Source organism: Erinaceus europaeus, chromosome 16 (assembly GCF_950295315.1).
Source record: "Erinaceus europaeus chromosome 16, mEriEur2.1, whole genome shotgun sequence".
Taxonomy (NCBI): Eukaryota; Metazoa; Chordata; class Mammalia; order Eulipotyphla; family Erinaceidae; genus Erinaceus; species Erinaceus europaeus.
In genome coordinates, this window is record NC_080177.1 from 11,369,199 (window position 1) to 11,391,594 (window position 22,396).

Genomic DNA, 22,396 nt, shown 5'->3' on the forward strand with positions numbered 1-22,396 from the left:
CATTGTCCTGGGGTAAACTTGTAAATGAAGGCTTACTTCATTGTTTTTTAGAAATCATCTTATTGATTTATTTTGGATAGAGAATGATGTTGAAAAGGAAGGGGGGAGATGAGCGAGAGAGAGAGAGACACCCCTGCAGCACTGATTCAGAGTTCATGAAGCTTCCTCACTGCAGGTGGTAGCCAGGAGCTCGAACCTGGGTCCTGTGCACTGTAATGTGTGTGCTCAAGCAGGTGTGCCACTGCCTGGCCCCAAGACACCTTAGCCCTCAGAGTATTGTTAGAGTTTCTAGGGGCAAGGAGCCCTCTCTGCCCTTTGAAAGCTGCTCCTCAAAAGATTGACACTGAGCTTTGCGAGGACAGCTTCTTTATTGGGGTTGTTGCCCTTTCTGTCTGCTCAACTTGGATTCACCCTCATTTTGTTCTAGAATATTTTGGAATTGATAGGCTGCCTCTGACAGTGATTTAGGTGAAAGCAGAGCAGCACCTTACCTCCTTAGTGACATATCTTTCTTCCAAGAGATCACATTCCAGACACTTTATTTTTAATTTCTGCTATCAGAGTTTTTTCACTGGGGTGATTAAGCTACATTATTCTACCACTCATGGCAGACCCTTCCCTTTCCCTTTTTTTTTTTTTTTTTAAAGATGAGAGACATAATAATGGTATTGCTTTTGAAGCTTCCCATTTGCATGGTTCCCCTAAAGTGGTGGTCAGGATCTGAACCTGAGCACTTAACATAGGATAAAGTGTGTGCTCTATTGGGTGTACTGTCCTCTGGCTGCTATTTTTTTTTTTTTTTTGTCTTGTCTTGTCTCCAGGGTTATTGCTGGGGCTCAGTGCACCATGCACCATGAATCCACTGCTCCTGGAGGCCATTTTTCCCCCTTTGTTGCCCTTGTTATAGCCTTGTTGTGGTTGTTGTTGTTGTTGATGTCGTTCGTTGTTGGATAGGACAGAGAGAAGTGGAGAGAGGAGGAGAAGACGGGGGGAGAAAGATAAAGACCTGCAGACCTGCTTCACCGCTTGTGAAGTGACTCCCCTGCAGGTGGGGAGTCGGGGGCTCGAACAGGGATCCTTACGCTGGTCCTTGCGCTTTGCACCACGTGCGCTTAACCTGCTGCGCTACCGCCGGACTCCCCTTTTATTTTTTTAATTAACAATTTAGGACAGTCATGTCTGCTTAAAAGTGCTCAGCTCTGACATATGGTGGTGTGGGGGATTGAACCTGGGACTTGAGAGCCACAGGCAGGAAAGACTTTTTGCATAACCATTATGCTATACCCCCTCCCCTAATTTATTTATTTATTTGCCCAATTATACATCGGTTCTTTTTTTAAAAGATTTTATTTATTTATTAGTGAGAAACATAGGAGGAGAGAGAGAGAGCCAAATATCACTCAGGTACACGTGCTGCCAGGGATTGAACTCAGGAACTCATGATTGAGAGTCTGATACTTTATCCACTCTGCCACTTCCCGGACCACCACATTTATTCTTCACAAACAGATGTACCTTTAAAAAAGTTACTATATGGGGAGTTGTGCTGTAGCAAGGCGGGTTAAGCGCAGGTGGTACAAAGCTCAAGGACTGGCATAAGGATCCCTGTTCCAGCCCCGGCTCCCCACCTGCAGAGGAGTCACTTCACAAGCAGTGAAGCAGCTGCAGGTGTCTTTCTCTTCCCCTCTCTGTCTTCCCCTCCTCTCTCCATTTCTTTCTGGCCTATCCAACAACAATGACAACAATAATAACTACAACAATAAAACAACAAGGACAACAAAAAGGGAATAAATAAATATTTTTAAAAAGTTACTGTATGAATTTTAAGAATTAATTGTTCAAAATCTACTGTAATCTATACATTCCATTTATAAGTGGAGGGGTGATAAGACCAGATTTAAATGCAGAAAGGAAAAATATTGTCTTTTAAAATGTTAATGTCAAAGATGGCTACTTTTCTTTAGAAGTACTGATGGAACTAAGCTATCTGCTATCTTATGGTGTATGAACTGTGTAAGAAAAAGCATCAAGATCTTGAGGGAAGTAAAAGAAATGTCATACCTGGGAGAAGGGAGTCTTCTTTCTAGTGCTTTATTCCAGACTTACTGGCAGATTTGAAAAAAATAATCTTAAATCTAGACATCATTGTGTCACTGTGTACTCTCTCCATCTCACCAACTTAAATCCTCAAGGTCACATCCTTGCAACCCTGAAGAGGTATAAAAATGAGACAGAATGTATTTTTTTACCTTTCAGATGGAAGGCTAGAAGTAAGTTAGAAGGTTTTTTTTTTTTTTTTTTTTAAGTTTGATTCATTTTATGAATAAGAGAACAAGCCAGAACACTCCAGGATTTCCATTGTGGGGCTTTGGACCTGGGGTCTAGGAACATACAGGTTGTGTGCTCTGTCACTGAGCTACCTTCCTAACTGCTGGTAGCAATTTAGCTGATAACTTTAAGCGGCTAGGGAGATAGTTCAACTGGTATGATTTGCATATCTGAGGCAGAACTCGCATGAAGCTCCTTGTTTGATCGACATCATGGCATGTATCAGAGTGGTGCATGCCCCTCCCTTTTCTTACGTGAAACTCTTCTTTCATGTGATATAGAGAGGGGGGAGATAGGGAATGAGACACAGAGATTCCAATTTCTGTCTCTCAGCTTGAGTCTCCCATCTTTAAAAATGAAGATGTTAGGGAGTCCGGTGGTAGCACAGCGGGTTAAAGTGTGGTTCGAAGTGCAAGGACCTGAGTAAGGATCTCTGTTCGGCTCCCCACCTGCAGGGGAGTCGCTTCACAGGTGGTGAAGCAGGTCTGCAGGTGTCTGTCTTTCTCTCCCCCTCTCTGTCTTCCCCTTCTCTCTCCATTTCTCTCTGTCCTATCCAACAACAATGACAACAATAATAACTACCACAATAAAACAACAAGGGCAACAAAAAGGAATAAATAAAATATAATAAAATAAAATGAAGATGTTAGAAGGCTCTGTCAGGAGGGTGTGATTGGAGGATTGTAAATGGTAGAATGCCGTTTATACTGTGCCTGAGAATGCTGAGCTCCAGAAATTTGAAGCACTCAGTAGTGGTCACTATAGACTATTCAGAGCCACATTTTAATCATGTAGAGCAGCGTCTCAGCTAGGGAACTGTTGGTTATGTCGCTTACAGCCACCTGTTTATGGAGACAGATACCCTAGTTATGGAGACAACAGTAGGAAAATATTTTGTCCCAGCAAGTCTGATATTCTCATTTTCATTTGGGTCTTAATTCTAGGGAGATCAAAGAAGAAGGAAGAATTATTGTGGAAGTTGATGGCAAAGTGGCAAAAATCAAGAATTTAAAGGTAAATCTAAAGTAGTTTTTTCTTCTTTCTATTACTATAGGAGCTTCATTTGGATCCCTATGCTGGTCCTTGTGCTTTGCACGATGTGCGCTTAACCCGCTGAGCCCGGCCACCAGGAGCTTCATTTGGGGTGTTGTATATATGCATATATTTGGAGTGGGGATTGGGAGAGGAGAGGAATTATGGGAAGAGCTTTGGCCAACCACAAAGCAAATATAAAAATAAAGCAGCGAAAGGTCGGGGAGATAGCATGATGGCTGTGCAAAAAGACTCATATGCCTGGGGCTCTGAAGTCCTAGGTTCAGTCCACTGCACTATCATAAGATAATGCTGAGCAGTGCTGTGGTAAAAATACATATATACATACATACATACATACACACACACACACACACACGTAATACATACGTAAGCTGGAGGAAGTTTAGGGGATGTTGATGTTACAGCACAAGTTCCATCAAATAGAGTACAAGTATTTTGGCAGCTGATCAAAGGGCTGTTATAAGGGCCATGGCTAGATTTAGTCATACTGGAGATAGCTCCTGCTTGTATTTAACTCACTTGATCACCAGATGAACTTTTTCTTAAGCTTCCCCTCCCCTAGTTTGATATCACTTCATCAGAAGTATGCCTAGGGATTTTATCACACATCTGTTAATGCAGGATTCGTTTGTCCACAGTGAGATCCAAGAAAAAAACTTCAGATCCCAGAAGGGAGTCATTGGCTATTTTGCTTCAAAGTCTTTTTCACAGATCTGACAAAAATTTGGGCCACAGTGGGACAGAGGTGTTCCTCCCCTACTCTGTACCCCCTCCTAGAGCTAATTTCCTCCAATTACCATGCCACCAGAAGTGGAAGGGGTTCTTCCTTTGTGGGCTTTGGGGTTTGGAGAGAGACAGTAGCTGCTCACCTAAGTAGTGCTACAGCCTGCAGGTGGTACTCAGTTCTCCTGAGAGTAGAGGAGCTAGTTTGGGGAATGATGGTGATCTGGACTCCAGGCCTCCCAGAATACCCACTGGACATTGCTCCTGTGATATGATCTGTTTCCTTTTGTTCGTTACCTCTCTGCTAAAAGAGAGCAGGACCTGCCAAACTCCCAACGGCTCCCCAGGGGACAAAAGACCTTTTATTCTCTGCCATCTCTCATTTATATGTTATTACCTAATCATTTCAACTGTTTTGTCTTGAGAACTCATACTTTTGGTTCTTAAGAATAAAGCCTGGCCATAATCAGATTCTAATATACCCCCTGCACACTTCTTGGCTGCTTACACCCTGAGGTCAGTTATCCACTAAGAATCTCTTAGTCATTCTGAAAACCTCATTCTATTGCAGTTTCTGGGGACTAATATCTGGTTGACTCTCCCTGTGCAAAGTCTAAATTTGCTTTCTTACTAGTTTCTTTTATCTTTTTAAAAATATTTATTCCCTTTTGTTGCCCTTGTTGTTTTATTGTTGTAGTTATTATTGTTGTTGTTGGATAGGACAGAGAGAAATGGAGAGATGAGGGGAAGACAGAGAGAGAGAAAGATAGACACCTCCAGACCTGCTTCACCGCCTATAAAGCGACTCCCCTGCAGGTGGGGAGCCGGGCTGGAACTGGGATTTTTAAGCTGGTCCTTGTGCTTTGTACCATGTGTGCTTAACACGCTGTGCTACTGCCTGACTCCCTCTTTTATCTTTTTTAAAAATTTTTTTATTATCTTTATTTACTGGATAGAGGCAGCCAGAAATTGAGAAGGAAGGGGAGATAGAGGAGAGACAGAGACACTTGCAGCCCTACTTCACTCGTGAAGCTTTCCCTCTGAAGGTGGGGACAGGGGCTCGAACCTGGGTCCTTGTGCACTGTATCATGTGCTCCCAACCAAGTGCACCATCACCTGGTCCGTCTCTTTTATCTTTTTTTTTTTTTTAATATTTATTCCCTTTTGTTGTCCTTGTTGTTTTATTGTTGTAGTTATTATTGCGCTCATTGTTGTTGGGTAGCACAGAGAGAAATGGAGAGAGATGGGGAAGACGGGGGTGGGGGAGAGAAAGATAGACACCTACAGACCTGCTTCACCACCTGTGAAGCGAATCCCCTGCAGTTGGGGAGACAGGGGCTCGAACCGGAATCCTTATGCTGGTCCTTGCGCTTTGCGCCAACTGCGCTTAACCTGCTGTGCTACTGCCTGACTCCCTCTTTTATCTTTTTTCAACAAAGCATAGCTCAGCTGTAGCTTATGTTGGTGTCGGGGACTGAATCTGGGAACTCAGAGCCTCAGGCATGAAAGTTTTTCAGAGTCTAAATTTCGAGTAGTATGATGAGATTTCTAAGTGGAGATAGCATAATGTTTATGCAAAAATAATTTTTAAAGGTTTTATTTATTTGTTAATGATTGATCTCAGAATCTCATGCTTGAGAGTCCAGTGCCTTATCCACTATGCTACCTCCTGGACCACCAAAAATAATTTTATACATGAGAATCCAAAGTTCCAGCTTCAGTCCCCAGTACTACCATAAGCCAGAGCTCAAAGTGCTCTGGTGTGAATATACATATGTGGCATTTCTGTGACTGATGCATATATACTTGATTAGTGCAGATCCAAGCTCTGCTTCTGTCCATGTCTACTGTGGGTAGTTAAATTATTACTAGTTCTGCCCAATTACTTTTTTTTTTGCCCCCAGGGTTATCACTGGGGCTGCACTACAAGTCCACTGTTCCTAAAGGCTGTTTTTTCTCTTTTATTGCCGTTGTTGTTGTTGTTGTTATTGTTGTTAATGCTGTCATTGTTGTTGGCTAGAACAGAGAAATCAAAAGAGGAGGGGAAGACTGGGGAAGAGAAAGACACCTGTAGACCTGCTTCACCATTTGTGAAGGGACTACCCTGTGGGTGGGGAACCGGAAGCTCGAACCCAAATCCTTATGCTGCTCCTTGTGCTTGTGCGCTTAACCCATTTGCTATTGCCCAGCCCCCACCCCCATGCACTTTCTTTTCTTTTTCTTTCTCTTTCTATTTTTTTCCTTTTGCCTCTAGGGTCATCTCTGGGCCTTGTTGCCGGCATTATGAACCCACTGCTTCTGGTATACACCCCCCTCATTTTATTGGATAGGACAGAGAGAAATTGAGAGAGATGGGGAGATAGAAATAGAGAGACATAGACACCTGAAAACCTGCTTCACTGATCATGAAGCATCCCTCCTGCAGGTGGGGAACTAGGGGCTTGAACCCAGATCCTTGCACTGAGTACTATATTCACTTAACTGGGAGTAGCACCACCCAGCCCCCGTACTTTCTAGTCCACTAGGGGTCCCATACGGTGGAACTTCGGTGAAAGCACTAGGTTGATTGGGACTGTCCGTCCCAGGGTCTGAACTGCTCATGCACTTGCTATTCTCTCTCTCTCTCTCTCTCTTTTCTCTCTCTGCCTCCAGGGGCTTTGTGCCTACACCACAAATCCATTGCTCCTGGCAGTCATCTTTTCTATTTTTGTTGTCGTCGTTTTTGTTGGATAGGACAAAGAGAAATTGAGAGAGGAGGGGAAGACAGGGTGAGAGAAATAATAGACACTTGCAGACCTACTTCAGCACTTGTGAAGTGACCCTCCTGCAGGCGGGGAACTGAGGGTTCGAACCAGGATCCTTGCACCAGACCTTGTGCTTTGTACTATGTGCGCTTAACCTAGTGCTCTACCACCCAGCCTCCCATTTGCCATGTTCTGTATAGAAAAACTTTCTGTGGGGTTAGAGAGCACAATGGGGATAGAGAGCATAAAGAGATTCTCATACCTGGGGCTCCAAAGTCCCAGGTCCAGCCTTCTGCACCATCATATGCCAGATTTGAGCAGTGCTTTGGTGTAAACAAACAAACAAACAAACACTAGTAAGTCTATTTTAGGGGCTGGGTAGTAGTGCACTAGTTTAAGTGCACATGGCGTGAAGTGCAAGGACAGGCACAAGAATCCCTGTTCGAGCTCCCGGCTCCCCACCTGCAGGGGGGTCTCTTCACAAGCGGTGAAGCAGGTTTGCAGGTATCTTTCTTTCCTCCTCTCTGTCTTCCCATCTGTCTCCATTTCTCTCTGGCCTATCCAACAACAGCAGCAGCAGTAATAATGACAACAACAAGGGCAACAAAAATGGGGAAAAATGGCCTACAGGAGAAGTGAATTTGTAGTGTAGGCGCTGAGCCCCAGCGATAACCCTGGAGGCAAGAGAAAAGAAAAGAAATGAAAAGAAGATAAATACTTTGAGAAGAAGTGATTGAGACAAGAAGATACCCAAGAGGGGAAGGATTTCCCTTTCATTTCTCTCTCATTTGGTTAGCTTACTTGTAGTCAGATATATGATTATATGGTAGATAATTTAGTTATATGGGGCTTAATTTATACCTAATGAGATAAGTATAAAGGCTAATTTTTTTTTTCCAAGCAGATATCATAAAGATCCTCATGAAGAATACAAGTCTCTTCTAGCTACTTTAGGGAGGAATCAAGTCCTATGACCAGATTCTGATGTTAGAATTCAGAAGACACTGGATTCTGTGTTTGATTTGTTTTAGGTGGATAGTCGACCAGATGGCTTTGGTGACTCCCGAGAGAAGGTGGTGGCATTTGGCTTTGATTACTGTTACTGGTCAGTCAACCCAGAAGACCCCCATTATGCATCTCAGGATGTGGTAATGTTACTTTTCCTTCATTCTCCTCCATTCTCCACAAGCAGATAATTACTGGAAAATTAACATGGAATCTGAGCTTTTGATATTTATTATATATCATTTTGTCAGAAATTAGTGATGTTTATGGGGCACCTCGCTGATTGCTCATGTTGCCATGCACAAGGACCTGGGTTTAAGCCCCTGGTCTCTACCTGTAGGGGGAAAAGCTTCATGTGCTATGAAGCAGTGATACAGGTGTGTCTCTTACTTTCTCCCTATTTCCATCTCCCCTTTTGATTTTTTCTGTCTCTATTCAATAAAGAAATAATTTTTTGAATTTATTTATTTATAAAATGGAAACACTGACAAGACCATAGAATAAGAGGGGGTACAATTTCCACCACTACATCTCCATATCCCATTCCTTCCCTTGATTGCTTTCCTCTTCTTTAACCCTTTGGGAGTGTGGACCCAGGGTCATCATGGGGTGCAGAAGGTGGAAGTTCTGGCTCTATAATTGCTTCTACACTGAACATGGGCATTGACAGGTCGATCCATACTCCCAGCCTGCCCCTCTCTTTCCCTAGTGGGGCAGGGCTCTGAGGGAATGGAGCTGCAGGACACATTGGTGAGGTCGTCTGTCCAGGGAAGTCCAGTTGGCATCATGGTAGCATTTGGAACCTGGTGGCCTCACCCATCAGTTTTTTTAAAATTATTTATTCCCTTTTGTTGCCCGTGTTGTTTTATTGTTGTATTTATTGTTGTTGTTGTTATTGATGTGATTGTTGTTTGATAGGACAGAGAAATGGAGAGAGGTGGGGAAGACAGAGGGGGAGAGGAAGATAGACACCTGCAGACTTGCTTCACTGCTTGTGAAGCGACTCCCCTACAGGTGGGCAGCCGGGGGCTTGAACCGAGATCCTTAAGCCGGTCCTTGCGTTTTGCGCCATCTGCGCTTAACCTGCCTCACTACCGCCCAACTCCCTACACACCAATTTTGAAGCTACTTCCTTGTAGAGCTCGGGCCATGCGTTGTCTCCGCGTGGCCATCTTGGCTCTGCCCCCTGAAATAAAATATTTTTTTAAAAAACTAGTTAAAAAAGAAATTAATGATATTTTAATCTGGAAATGGTAATGAGCGGCCTCATTTGCAGTAAGAGTAAGGGAGATGGGAAGAGATTGCTCAGGACATGGAAGTTAGCTAGTGTTAGTTCACGTAATGATTTGCTTTTCATGGGAGATGAATGGGCTCACCTTAAAGTTGGTCTGCTATTATAAATAGCCGTTGAGCCCAGGAATCTTAGAGGTTAGTATCTTCTCTGAGCCTTAGGCCTGTGGCTGTGTTCATAAGCTGAATGTAAAAGAGTTAGACAGGTAACCTGTCATTCTGCAAGGTGTGTGAGAGACAAAGTCTGTTAATCTGCTGGATTGAGAGGACCAGGCAAAACTTCGACATTTAAGACTGTCAGTCAGCATTTTTGCTGGAAACCTTTTTTTAAAAAATATTTATTTCTTTTCCCTTTTGTTACCTTTGTTGTTTTATTGTTGTAGTTATTGTTGTTATTGATGTCATCATTGTTGGATAGGACAGAGAGAAATTGAGAGGGAAGGAGGAGAGAAAGATAGACACCTGCAGACCTGCTTCACCGCCTGTGAAGCAACTCTCCTGCAGAGGGGAGCTTGGGGCTCAAACTGGGATCCTTATGCCGGTCCTTGCACTTTGTGCCACATGCACTTAACCCACTGTGCTACTACCCAACTCCCTGGAAACTTTTTTTTTTTTAAATGCTCTTAGTTTTTGGATAGAGACTATCAGAAATTGAGAGGGGAGGAGGGAAGACATGGAGAGAGAAACCTACAGCCCTGCTTCACCACTCGCAAATCCTTCCCCCTGCAGATGGGGAACAGAGGCTTGAACCTGAGTCCTTGCACATTGTAACATGTGTCCTCAACTAGATCTGCCACCACCTGGCCTCTCTGGAAACCTCACAAGTCTCTGAACAAAACCACACGGGTTACAGGACGTCACTGCTTCTATGAAGCAGCATCACTGTCCTGGTTTAAGACATACTTGGGTTTGGCTCTCATGATGGGCAGCAGATCATGCTTTAATCAAGTCGGACCAGATAATAGCCTTCACCCCAGTTGCCACAACTCTCTGTGATAGTCCATTTCTAAAATTATAAGGACAATTTCTTTGGCCTTTCTTGGCCCAATATTAACACTCTTACAAATGAAAGAAACAGCACATTAATGTCCTTAGGGAATTCTTTTTCTTTTGTATTTGTTGCCCTTTTTTTTTTTTTAGGGAATTCTTTTGTAAATATTTTGGGGAGACTGTGGATAACCTTTGTATATTAGTCTGTATACCTTGGAATAAAAAAGTCCAAACATTTAAATAATTGTTTAAAAGTGTGAGGACCCATGCAAGATTCAAGCCCCCAGCTTCCCACATGCATGGGGTGTCACTTCACAGGCAGTGAAGCAGGTCTGCAGGTGTCTTTCTCACCCCCTCTGTATCTTCCTCTCCCTTCTCAATTCTCTCTGTCCTATAAAAAAAAAGATAATAATTGTTAAAAAGAGAAGAAGAAGAAAAAGAAGAAATAGCCACCAGGAGCTGTGGATTTGTAGTGCAGGCACCAAGCCCCAGAATTAACTCTAGAGACAAAAAAAAAATCCTTAAAAAATATGTTTATAGGACCAGCTGCTGGGGCAGCTGGTAAAGAACACGAGTTATCTTGTGTGAGGACCCAGGTTCAACCTCCCTGCTCCCCACCTGGATGGGGGAAGCTTCATAAGTAGCAAAGCAGAATGGAGCTATCTGTCTCCACCCCATACCTTATTTCTCTATCATAATAAAAATAAATAAATAAAAAGGAAAAATAAAAGGCGACTGGGAACAGTGAACTTGTCACCAAGCCCCAGTGGTAACCCTAGTGGCAAAAAAAAAAAAAAAAAAAAAAATTGTGATTGATACATGTGTGAGTCTGGGGTGGGGTGGAGTGGGAGGAGAGATACAGTATCATTCTGAACTATGTGGTACTGGGAATACTTGTGACCTGATACTTGCCAGTCTGGTACTCTACCTACCTTACAACCTCCTAGTCTGAAAAAAATTTTTTTCTGCTAAGTATTTTGATATTATGTGAAACATTCTCTATGCTAAAGTATTTGGTATGCTGAAGTAACAGTGCTTTTAAATTTGAGTGGCTTATTATATATGTACCAACTACTGTTTTTGTCTGTCAACTATAAACCGCTAATTCCCTCAATAAAGAAAAAAAATTGAATGGCTTAGAGCATAGTACTGCTTTTCTGCTTACTGATACATGGACTTCTGAAGATAATTTATTAATTCTAAACCATGGAAGTGTAATTTCCTTATTTTCCCCTTCTGAGGAGAACATCAGGAAACAAGACCCAGATTAGGGATTTATTGTGTCTGTGGGACCCTTCTCTTATATTATGAGTACCCCTCCTTTGTTCTCACATGCATTTTCTATAAAAATAAGTATTGTTAAACAACAAGGGCAACAAAAGGGGAAAAATAGCCTCGAGGAGCAGTGGATTTGTATGGCACTGAGCCCTAGCGATAACCTGGAGGCAAAAAAATTTTTTTTTCTCTGTGCTATGCAACATGAGGGCACTGGCAAGTTTGGGCTTACCTTGTGGCCCTTGATTTTTATAAATAAGAATGAACTATTTGAGGATCTGGGAAGTGGTACAGTGGCTAAAGTATTCAACTTGGAGGCATTGGGTCCCAAATTTGACTCCTGGCATTATATATATGCCAGAGTGATGCTCTGGTTCTCTACTCTTTGTCATCAATAAATAAATATTTTAAAATGAATTATTTTGTATAACATTTGTTTTATAATCTGAAAGGGGTCTGTGTGTGAGAGAATAAAAATAACAGAATTACATACCTACCTTTGTCTATGCCAACAAGCTTGGATTTGACTTTGCTGTGTGGATTCTTGGTTTACATTTTTTTAGTGCAGGTGTACGAAAATAATCTAGTGTGGTCTGGGGAAAAGCATAACGGTTATGCAGAAGACTTTCATACCTAAGTCTCAGTGGTCTCAAGTTCAGTGCCTGGCACCACCATATGCCAGAGCTGAGCAGTGCTCTGTTTAAAAAAGAAAGAAAAAAGGAAATAATCTAGTGAAAGCCTAAAGACCATAAATAAACTGCTGCTTCTGTTGCCTGATTTGAAGGTCAGTGAAACGATCAAATAGAATTCAAACAGGAAGCCTGTGCAGAGAGATAAAACCAGTGTCTCCTGAGATTTATTCTGGCTCATTTATTAATATTCCCAAGAGGGATCAGCATAAGAGAGAGAAGGGAAGGAACAAGCAGAAGTAATACTAGAGGTTTCTGAGTGGTGGCCGGGTTCATATCCATAGGATTCTGTCAGAGGAACTCACCACTTTAACACTGAAATTGAGCCTAGACTCAATCATACTGGTGACTCCAAAAATTACCGTGTGTGACAGGCAGATTGTCATGAGATGATAGGACCAATGGTGGGAAGGATTCAGCTCATTCTCTCCCAAAGTGCATCACTCCTCTTTGTAGTATATATGATTATATTTGACGAGGGGATAGGTTAGCCTTGTGGAAGGATAACATAGATGCAGTAAAATTCACTTCTTTAGTGTATAGTTCTGAGTTTGGACAAATACATGTAGCTGTCTGTATACTGATCCTATAATTAGCATGTAAAATAACCTGTTATTCTCCAAGTTTCTTCTTCTTCTTTTTTTTTTTTAATCTTTTTTTATTTATTCCACCACTTGTGAAGCTTTCCCCCTGCAGGTGGGGCCCAGGGGCTTGAACTTGGGTCTGTGCACACTGTAATGTGAGTGCTTAACCAGGTACATCATGGCCTGGCCTTTTCCCCAAGTTTCTTTAAAGTTTGGCTTCTTTCGCTTGGGATGATGAGTTTGAAAGTCACCTCTGTGGCTATGTGCATCTTATATATGCTTCCTTTTTTCAGTCACTTTATTGGGATAATGGTTTTCAGTAAAATTGTTGATACATGGCCACATATATCAGTTTCTTATTTCCTGGTGATAGATGTCTGTGAAATACTCTTTCATTAACCTACATCCTTTTCCACTATCATGCATCAGGACCCCAACAACCCGCCTCCATCACTTCCCTTCTCCAGAGTATTGCTTTGATGCAGTATACACTCAATCCAGTTTTTTTTTTTCCTTTTCTTTATTGGGAGGATTAATGGTTTATAGTCAACAGTAAAATACAGTAGTTTGTATATGTGTAACATTTCTCAGTTTTTGACATGATCGTTCAATCCACTCTAGGTCCTCCTCTGTTCCAGGACCTGAACCCTCCCCTAACCCCAGAGTCCTTTACTTTGGTGCAGTATGCCAAACCTAGTCCAAGGTCTGCTTTTTGTTTTCTTATTTTTCAACTTTTTTATTAGTGATTTAATAATGATTGACAAGATTGTGGGATAAAAGGGGTACAATTTACATTCTTCTTCTAGCGTTTGCCCTTCTTCCATAGCCAGTCAACAGCAAAGCTGTCAGGAGCTGCTTGTTGCTGGCTTTGAAAGTGACTGGGATCCATGTGGATTCAGTCGGCTAGGAAGGATCGTCAGTTTCCCCAATGACTGGGTACTCACGGGATGCACCACGAGAAGGTGGATCCAATGCAACCCAATTTACATAATTCCCGCCATCAGAATGCCATATCCCATCCTTTCCATTGGAAGTTTCCTCATTCTTTATCCCTCTGGGAGTATGGACCAAAGTTCTCTATGGGGCATAGAAGATTGGAGGTCTGGCTTCTGTAATTGCTTCCTTGTTGGACATGGCCATAGACAGGTCCATCCATATTCCCAGCCTGTCTCTGTCTTTCCCTAGTGGGGTAGGGCTCTGGGGAGGTTGGGTTCTAGGACTCATTGGTGAGGTCGTCTACCCAGGAAAGGCAGGTTGCCGTTATGGTTGTGTTTTTCAACTTTATGAATGAGATCATCCCATATTTGTCCTTCTCTTTCTGACTTATCTCACTTAACATAATTCCTTCAAGCTCCATCCAAGATGAGGTGAAGAAAGTGAAATCACCATTTTTAATAGCGGAGTAGTATTCTATTATGTATATAGAACACAGCTTGCCCAGCCACTCATCTGTTGTTGGATGCCTGGGTTGCTTCCAGGTTTGGGCTATTACAAATTGTGCTGCTATGAACATAGCTGTACACAAATCTTTTTGGATAGGTGTGTTTGGTTCCTTAGGATATGTCTCCAGGAGAGGAATTGCAGGGTCATAGGGAAGGTCCAGTTCTAGCCTTTTGAGAGTTCTCCAGACTGCTCTCCACAGGGGTTGGTCCAATTTACATTACTATCATCAGTGCAGGAGGGTTCGTTGGTCAAAAAAGCTTTTGACAAAATCCAACATCCTTTCATGATCAAAACACTACAAAAAATGGGAATAGATGGAAAATTTTTCAAGATAGTGGAGTCTATATATAGCAGACCTACAGCCAACATCATACTCAATGGTGAAAAACGAAGCATTTCCCCTTCAGATCAGGTACTAGACAGGGCTGCCCCCTATCACCATTACTATTCAACATAGTGTTGGAAGTTCTTGCAATAGCAGTCAGGCAGGAGCAAGGAATTAAAGGGATACAGATTAGAAGAGAAGGAGTCAAACTCTCCCTATTTGCAGATGTTTTGATAGTATATACACAAAAACCTAAGGAATCCAGCAGGAAGCTCTTGGAAATTATCAGGTAATATAGTAAGGTGTCAGGCTATAAAACTAACATACAAAAGCCAGTGATGTTCCTTGATGCAAACAGTAAGTTAGAAGCAGAAGAAATCCAGAAGTCAACCCCTTTTACTACAGAAACAGAAAACAAATATCTAGGAATAAACCTAACAAAAGAAGTGAAAGGCTTGCATACTGAAATTTATGAGTCACTACTCAAGGAAATAGAAAAGGACACAAAGAAGCTAATCTAGTTTTAATTTATTTCTCTACACCTATGGACACCTAATTTTCAAAGGGGCCCAAAGTGTTAGATGGAGAAAGGAGTGTCTCTTCAACAAATGGTATTGAGGAAATTGGGTTGAAACATGCAAAAGAATGAAACTGAACCATCACATTTTTGCCACATAGAAAACTAGGTTCCGGAAGTCGGTTGGTAGTGCAGCATGTTAAGCACACGTGGCACAAGGGACTGGCGAAAGGATCCCGGTTCGAGCCCCCAGCTCCCCACCTGCAGGGGAGTTGTTTCACAAGCAGTGAAGCAGGTCTGCAGGTGTCTGTCTTTCTCTCCCCCCTCTGTCTTCCCCTCCTCTCTCCATTTCTCTCTCCCCTATCCAACAACAATGACAACAACAATAACCACAATAATAAACAACAAGGGCAACAAAAGGAAATAGATAATTAGGTTCCATATGGATCAAAGATTTGGATGTTAGGCCAGATACCATCAAATATTTGGAGGAAAACACAAAACTCTTTTTGATCTAAGCTTTATTATAATTTTTATATTTATTTATTCTTTTTTGTTGCCCTTGTTTTTTATTGTTTTAGCTATTATTGTTGCTGTTATTGATGACGACGTTTCTGGATAGGACAGAGGGAAATGGAGAGAGGAGAAGAAGACAGAGGGGGGAGAGAAAGACACTTGTAGACCTGCTTCACCACTTGTGAATCAACTCCCCTGAAGGTGGGGCTGGAGGCTCGAACCGGGATCCTTATGCTGGTCCTTGCGCTTAGCACCACGTGCACTTAACCCGCTGTGCTACCATCTAAGTCCCTATTATTTTTTTAAAAAACATTTTTTAAAAGATTTTATTTATTCATGAGAAATGATAAGAGAAAGAGAAAGAAACAAATATCACTCTGGTACATGTGCTCCCAGGGATTGAACTCAGGACCTTATGCTTGAGGGAGTCCAATGCCCTATCCAGTGCACCACCTCCCAGACTACTAAAAACGTGTTTTTTAAAAATATTTATTTGTATTCCCTTTTGTTGCCCTTGTGTTGTTTTATTGTTGTAGTTATTATTGCTGCCACTGTTGTTGGATAGGACAGAGAGAAATGGAGAGAGGAGGAGAAGACAGAGAGGGGGAGAGAAAGACAGACACCTGCAGACCTGCTTCAACGCTTGTGAAGCAACTTCCCTGCAGGTAGGGAGCTGGGGGCTCGAACCGGGATCCTTGAGGCAGTACTTTGAGCCACCTGCACTTAACCCGCTGGGCTAACACCCGACTCCCTCTTTTTTTCTCTCTCTCTTTCTTTCTTTCTTTCTCCTGTTTTTTAATATTTATTTTCCCTTTTGTTGCCCTTGTTCTTTTTCATTGTTGTTGTAGTTATTATTGATGTCGTTGTTAGATAGGACAGAGAGAAATGGAGAGGGGAGGGGAAGACAGAGAGGGGAAGAGAAAGATAGATACCTACAGACCTCCTTCACCACTTGTAAAGGGGCTTCCCTGCAGGTGGGGAGCTGGGGCTTGAACCGCCGGGATCCTTAAACTGGCCCTTGCGCTTTGCGCCACGTGTGCTTAACCCACTGCACTACTTCCCAACTCCCAGAAATATATATTCTTAAGACATTGATTCAGACTTACAGTGTTAGGGGAGGATGAGATCGAAGTGTCTTCCCCATCAGGTCTGTGTGTTCAACAAAGAATTAGGGAGGCCATAGTCAGGCATTACCCCTGCATATAGACATGCACAAGTCATTTGGACAAAATGAAGACTAGTTGACAAAAGGTGCATTATTTTGTTCTGACTCGCCTGCCTGGGATGAACTTCTCATTGGTCTGCTTAAATGACTTGACTTTTTAAAAAAGATTTTCTCTTTTTTTATTTTAAAGTATTTTATTTGTTTTATGTTTGAGAGAGATGCAGAGAGAGAAAGACACAGAGAGAAATACCAGAGCACTGCACAACTCTGGCTTATGGTGGTGCAGAGGATTGAACCTGGGACTTCGGAGCCTCAGGCATGAGAGTCTCTTTGCATAACCATTATGCTATCTACACCGCCCCTGACTTTTTTTTACAATTGATTTAATAATGATAAAAAAGACCGTAGGATAAGAGAGGTATAATTCCACACAATTCCCACCACCATATTCCACATCCCAAACTCCTACATTGGAAGCTTTCCTATTCTTTATCCCTCTGGAAACATGGACCCAGGTTCATCATGGGGCACAGAAGGTAGAAGATCCGGCTTCTGTAATTGCTTCTCTGCGGACATGGGCACTGGCAAGTCGATTCATATTCCCAGCTGCTGGAAGCAGTGTAGTTGTTACACAGATACAAAGCTCTAGCTATAACCCTGGTGCCAAATTAATAAATTAAAAAAAATTCTTTAGCATAATAAATAGTTGATGATTTTGTCCTCTGGCCTGAGAGGTATCACAGTGAATAAATTATTGGATTCTTAGGCATGAGATGTCCTGAGTTTGATCCCAGGCATTACCTACCCCTATCTCCCTCTCTTTCTTTCCCCCCTACACACAAACATCGTCCTCTTTCTCATATTTATGTACATTTATTTTTAAAATGATTTTATCATTTTATAATTGAGGAAATTCAGGCTTCTAAGGTTATATGATCTGCCTAAGGTCACATGATAAAAATTAATGTTCTTAAGGTCTGGATGCATTTTCACTGTATGCAGAGGTTAAATGCTTTAAAAATATGTTTATATATTATTTGATAGGACAAAGAAATTGAGAAGGAGAGAGGAAGAGGGGAGACACCTGTATCTCTGCTTCACCACTCATGAAGCTTCTTTGCTGTAGGCAGGGGGCAGGGGCTTGAACCCATGTCCTTGAGCATTATTATTATTATTATTATTATTTTTAAATATTTATTTTATTTATTTATTCCCTTTTGTTGCCCTTGTTGTTTTATTGTTGTAGTTATTATTGTTGTTGTCGTTGTTGGATAGGACAGAGAGAAATGGAGAGAGGAGGGGAAGACAGAGAGGAGGAGAGAAAGATAGACACCTGCAGACCTGCTTCACCGCCTGTGAAGCGACTCCCCTGCAGGTGGGGAGCCGGGGTTCAAACCGGGATCCTTATGCCGGTCCTTGTGCTTTGCGCCACCTGCGCTTAACCCGCTGCGCTACTGCCCGACTCCCGTCCTTGAGCATTATAACGTGCACTCAACTAGGTGCACCACCATCCTCTCCCTATTTACATACTTATTACAATGTAAATAAGAAACAAAGGAAGGATATATGAAAAGAAATGGAAAACTGGCAAAGTGGAGAGAGGATGAGAAGGAACTAGAGAAAAGACTAGTGACTGGAGAGTGAGGGGGGACATATCCTCTGTCTTGTCCCTTACCCCATGACCCCGGAGTCATCCTCACGTCATCACAGATTTAAAAAAATGTTTTTTTATGGTTTTTGTCTTTGTTAATATTTGGACTTGCATTCCAGGATTTTCTCCAAAATTTTATACTCAACCTGCATTTTGTCTAGTTCAATCTAAAGTTTAAGGTGAATGTGCTTCTCTGAAGCTTAGTGTGGATTTAAATTTAGATTTTAAAACAACTTATTAGGGGCCAGGTTGAGCACACACATCGCAGTGAGCAAGGACCTGGGTTCAAGTCCCTGGTCCCCACCTGCAGGGGGAAAGCTTTGCAAGTGGTGAAGTAGTGTTGCAAGTGTCTCTCTGTCTCTCTCCTCTATCACTTCATTCTCTCTGTTTCTATCAAACAAAATAAAGATAATAAAAAATTATTTAAAAATAAAGCACAACTTACTAGTTGACTTACTGTGGACAGGCTCCCTAACCTCTCTGCATCCTAATTAACCCAACTATAATTATAGCAAGGAAAAAAATGAGGTGATTTATATAATGTGTGACGGGGCTGGGTGGGTGTACACATGTTACTCTGCACAAAGACCAGAGTTCAAACGCCCAATTCCCATCTGCAAGGGGAAAGCTTAATGAGTGGTGAAACAGGGCTGTAGGTGTCCATCTTCTCCTCTCCCTACCCCATCCCACTCAATTTCTGTCTCTATCCAAATAAATAAATATTTTTAAAATGTGTATCTCAGTTTCTGATGATAAGAAGTTGAAGTGTGTGAGATCACAAGTGCTGTGACTTGAGTCTCTTCTGTGATGGCACTGGGAAGAGAGATCCATACTTCTAGGAGCTGAACTTGATGGGAAAATCTCTTGGTTGAATCCCTTCTGGACTAGAATGCTCCACTTGGAAAACTAATTCCACACCCTTCCTCCTGGGGAGGGACATCTGTTGAGCAGGAGTTCTGTACTGCAGCCTGTTGTTCGGGTGATTGTATGTTTGTAAAACTTTCCATGAGGAGGATTAGCTCAGCTTTACCCAGCAAGAACTGTAAATGTGCAAAACAAGTGCAGACTGAGTCAACAGATAGCACATCCAGGCACACAGAGCTCCCCAGCCCTGCGTGGAAAGCAAGAGCTCCTGTTCTCCTGGGGGAGTCTTAGTTTGCAGTTGCCCACTTTTTGGACTTCTTCTTCTAGCGTTTGCCCTTCTTCCGTAGCCAGTCAACAGGTCAGGTTGAAAGCTGTCAGGAGCTGCTTGTTGCTGGCTTTGAAAGTCACTGGGATCCATGTGGATTCAGTCGGCTAGGAAGGATCGTCAGTTTCCCCAATGAATGGGTACTCACGGGATGCACCACGAGAAGGTCGATCCAATGCATCCCACTTTTTGGACTAAAACACAATAGCAAAAACTCTTACAGCTTTTCCAGCTAAAAAGTCATGTGAGATTTTCTCCTCATACCTGCCAATCCAAAACTGGAATTATAGTTGTAATATGATTGTGCTCATCTTATATTGATCCAGGGTTATCGCTGGGGCACCTTGCCTGCATGAGGAATGCATCACTTTTTGGCAGCCTTTTTTTTTTTTTTTAATAGAGGCAAATTGAGAAAGAAGGGAGTGGGAGAGAGAGCGAGAACAAGAGAGAGAGAAGCGCAGAGTGAGAGAGACAGGCATACCAAAAGATAGGTTACCTGCAATACTGCTTCATTGCTTGTGAAGCTTTTCCCCTGTAGGTGGGGACTGGGGGATTTGAACCCTGGTCCTTGCATATGGTATCTGTGCTCTTTGTGGACAGGTGTGCCACTGCCTGTCCCCTTGTACTTGTTATTTTAATATTTGTTTAGTGTCTACTATATGTTGAACACCAAAAAACACACGCTTTACCTGTTGCCTACTCTTAGAACTGAAGGAGAGGAAGGTGAGGAGGTATATGTATTACAGATTCTTTGGTAGGTATTTTCTCCAATTTTAGACTTTTGGCTTGATGTCAGAAACTTGAAGAGGTTTTAGGGGAACCTCTCCCTCGATCCCAACACATACATATCCAAAAGATGACTAAAGAACTTCTTTTAATTTCAGCATTAGGGGTACATTTTGGTAGGGTGGGAGATGTTAGGGTGCCTAGAAAGACCAAGGCGGGATAATCCCACATTGTCAGTTTTCCTCCACAGGTACAGAACTTGATGATTTTAAGTTTTTGGAGCATCAGAATCAACTAGTCGTCTTTTCCTATTAGGATAAATATAGACTTTCTTTCTTTCTTTCTTTCTTTCTTTCTTTCTTTCTTTCTCTCTCTCTCTCTTTCCTTCCTTCTTTCTTTCTCTCTCTCTCTCTGTTTCCTTCCTTCCTTCTTTCTTTCTTTCTTTTTTTCTTTCTATTTTGTTATTTATTTATTGGATAGAGACACCGAGGAACTGAAATGGAAAGGGGAGATAGAGAGAGAAAGAAACAGAGATACAACTGCAGCACTGCTTCACCACTCAAAAAGATTGACCCTGAAGATGGGGATCGGGGGCTCAAACCTGTGTCCTAAATATAGAATTTCTAGTTACACTGCAGAGTATTGCTGTAATCAGATCATAAAAAACTAATATGTGGAGCCAGAGGTAGAATGAACTCCTTACCATATGCAAGGCTGTGAATTTGTACCCCAGTGCCACAGAGAAGCACTTTGTCACTAGGGGAACCTCTATGAATAGTGAACAGTGGTTTGGTAGCTCTTTATCTCAAAAGAAAAAAAAAGCTTGTGCTGAATTTTGGATTTTAGTATGTGGTCACTAAAAAGTATGGACTTGGACTTAGGATCCAGAATATTGATGCTGGAAGCGTTAGAGAACACTTAAGACAATTATTTTAAAGAGAAAGGCATAGAAAAGCCAAAAGTAAGTGACTGGATTTTCCCCTTTTGTTTTCAGTCTATAAATGTGCATGATTCTGCAGGGAAATGCCTGCTATTTATTGAATGACAGGGCCATGAACTGTAACACAAAGGTTCTTGCATGGTCGGAAATAACGCTGCTTAGCAGAATCCAAAGAAAGATCTCGTTCTTCAGACTGGACTTATTCTTGGCTCTGTACTCAGCCAAAAGGAGGAAATTGCACTATTGCTGCCTGGTACTATGGGCTCTAATGTGGTTAGGTACTGTTTCCACTGAAGTGCTATTTCTGTCTGGGGACCCCAGCTTATTACAAGATGAAGATAGGCTCATTTATTGCTTCCTGCCTTAGTAAGTAGGGTGAGACAGAGAGGAAGAGTAACTCTTCTTTGTTGTTCTTCTTTTTTTTTTCTCTCTCTTCTCTTTGCAGATGTATTATTTTATTCAAAGGCACAGAGATTTTTCCTTTTACATCCTGGTACAAACCAAAAGGATAATAGTAAGTTGTTATAGATCTATCAGTGAATGCAGTACGCTTTGCTTTTATATCTTTTGAACTTGGAGTTTGCATGAAGGCTTTGGGGAAAGAGTGAATTAGGTAGGAGAGTAATTTATTTATTTATTTTCTTTAAAAAATTTTTTTATTTATGAAAAGGAAACATTGACAAAACCATAGGATAAGAGGGGTACAACTTCGCACAGTTCCCACCACTAGACCTCCGTATCCCATCCCCTCCCCTGATAGTTTTCCTATTCTTTAACCCTCTGGGAGTATGGACCCAAGATCATTGTGGGATGCAGAAGGTTGAAGGTCCGGCTTCTGTAATTGCTTCCCTGTTGAACATGGACGTTGACAGGTCGATCCATACTCCCAGCCTGTCTCTCTCTCTCCCTAGTGGGGAAGGACTCTGGGGAAGAGGAGCTCCAGGACACATTGTTGGGGTTGTCTGTCCAGGGAAGTCTGGTCGCAACCTGCTAGCATCTGGCACCTGGTGGCTGAAAAGAGAGTTAACATACAAAGCCAAACAAATTGTTGAACAATCATGGACCTAAAGGCTGGAATAGTGCAGGTGAAGTGTTGGGGGGGGGGGTCCTCCATTTTGTAGATAGCTAATAGGCATATTTTATATTTCAAAGGGCTTATAGCTATACTAGTTGTTTTTTTTTTTTCTTTTTCCTAAGCCTGAAATCTGATATGCAGGTAGATCCTAATTATTGTCTGAGG

The 22,396-nt window shown here is 42.1% G+C and overlaps 1 protein-coding gene and 1 pseudogene across 3 annotated transcripts in view; one reads left to right on the forward strand and one right to left on the reverse strand.

Annotated features, from left to right (window-relative positions):
• STARD9 (StAR related lipid transfer domain containing 9) overlaps positions 1-22,396 on the forward strand; it is a 146,629-nt gene that overhangs the window by 7,720 nt on the left and 116,513 nt on the right. For all 3 annotated transcript variants that reach the window (XR_009545267.1, XM_016192738.2, XM_060174467.1), the window contains exons 2-3: positions 3,273-3,342; positions 7,883-7,999. Coding sequence is in view for 2 of the 3 variants with exons in the window: in XM_016192738.2 (XP_016048224.2) it covers positions 3,273-3,342; positions 7,883-7,999 (187 nt within the window). In the remaining variant the exon portion in view is untranslated. The remainder of the gene's footprint in view (positions 1-3,272; positions 3,343-7,882; positions 8,000-22,396) is intronic.
• LOC132533634 (small nucleolar RNA SNORA31) lies at positions 21,600-21,702 on the reverse strand (annotated as a pseudogene).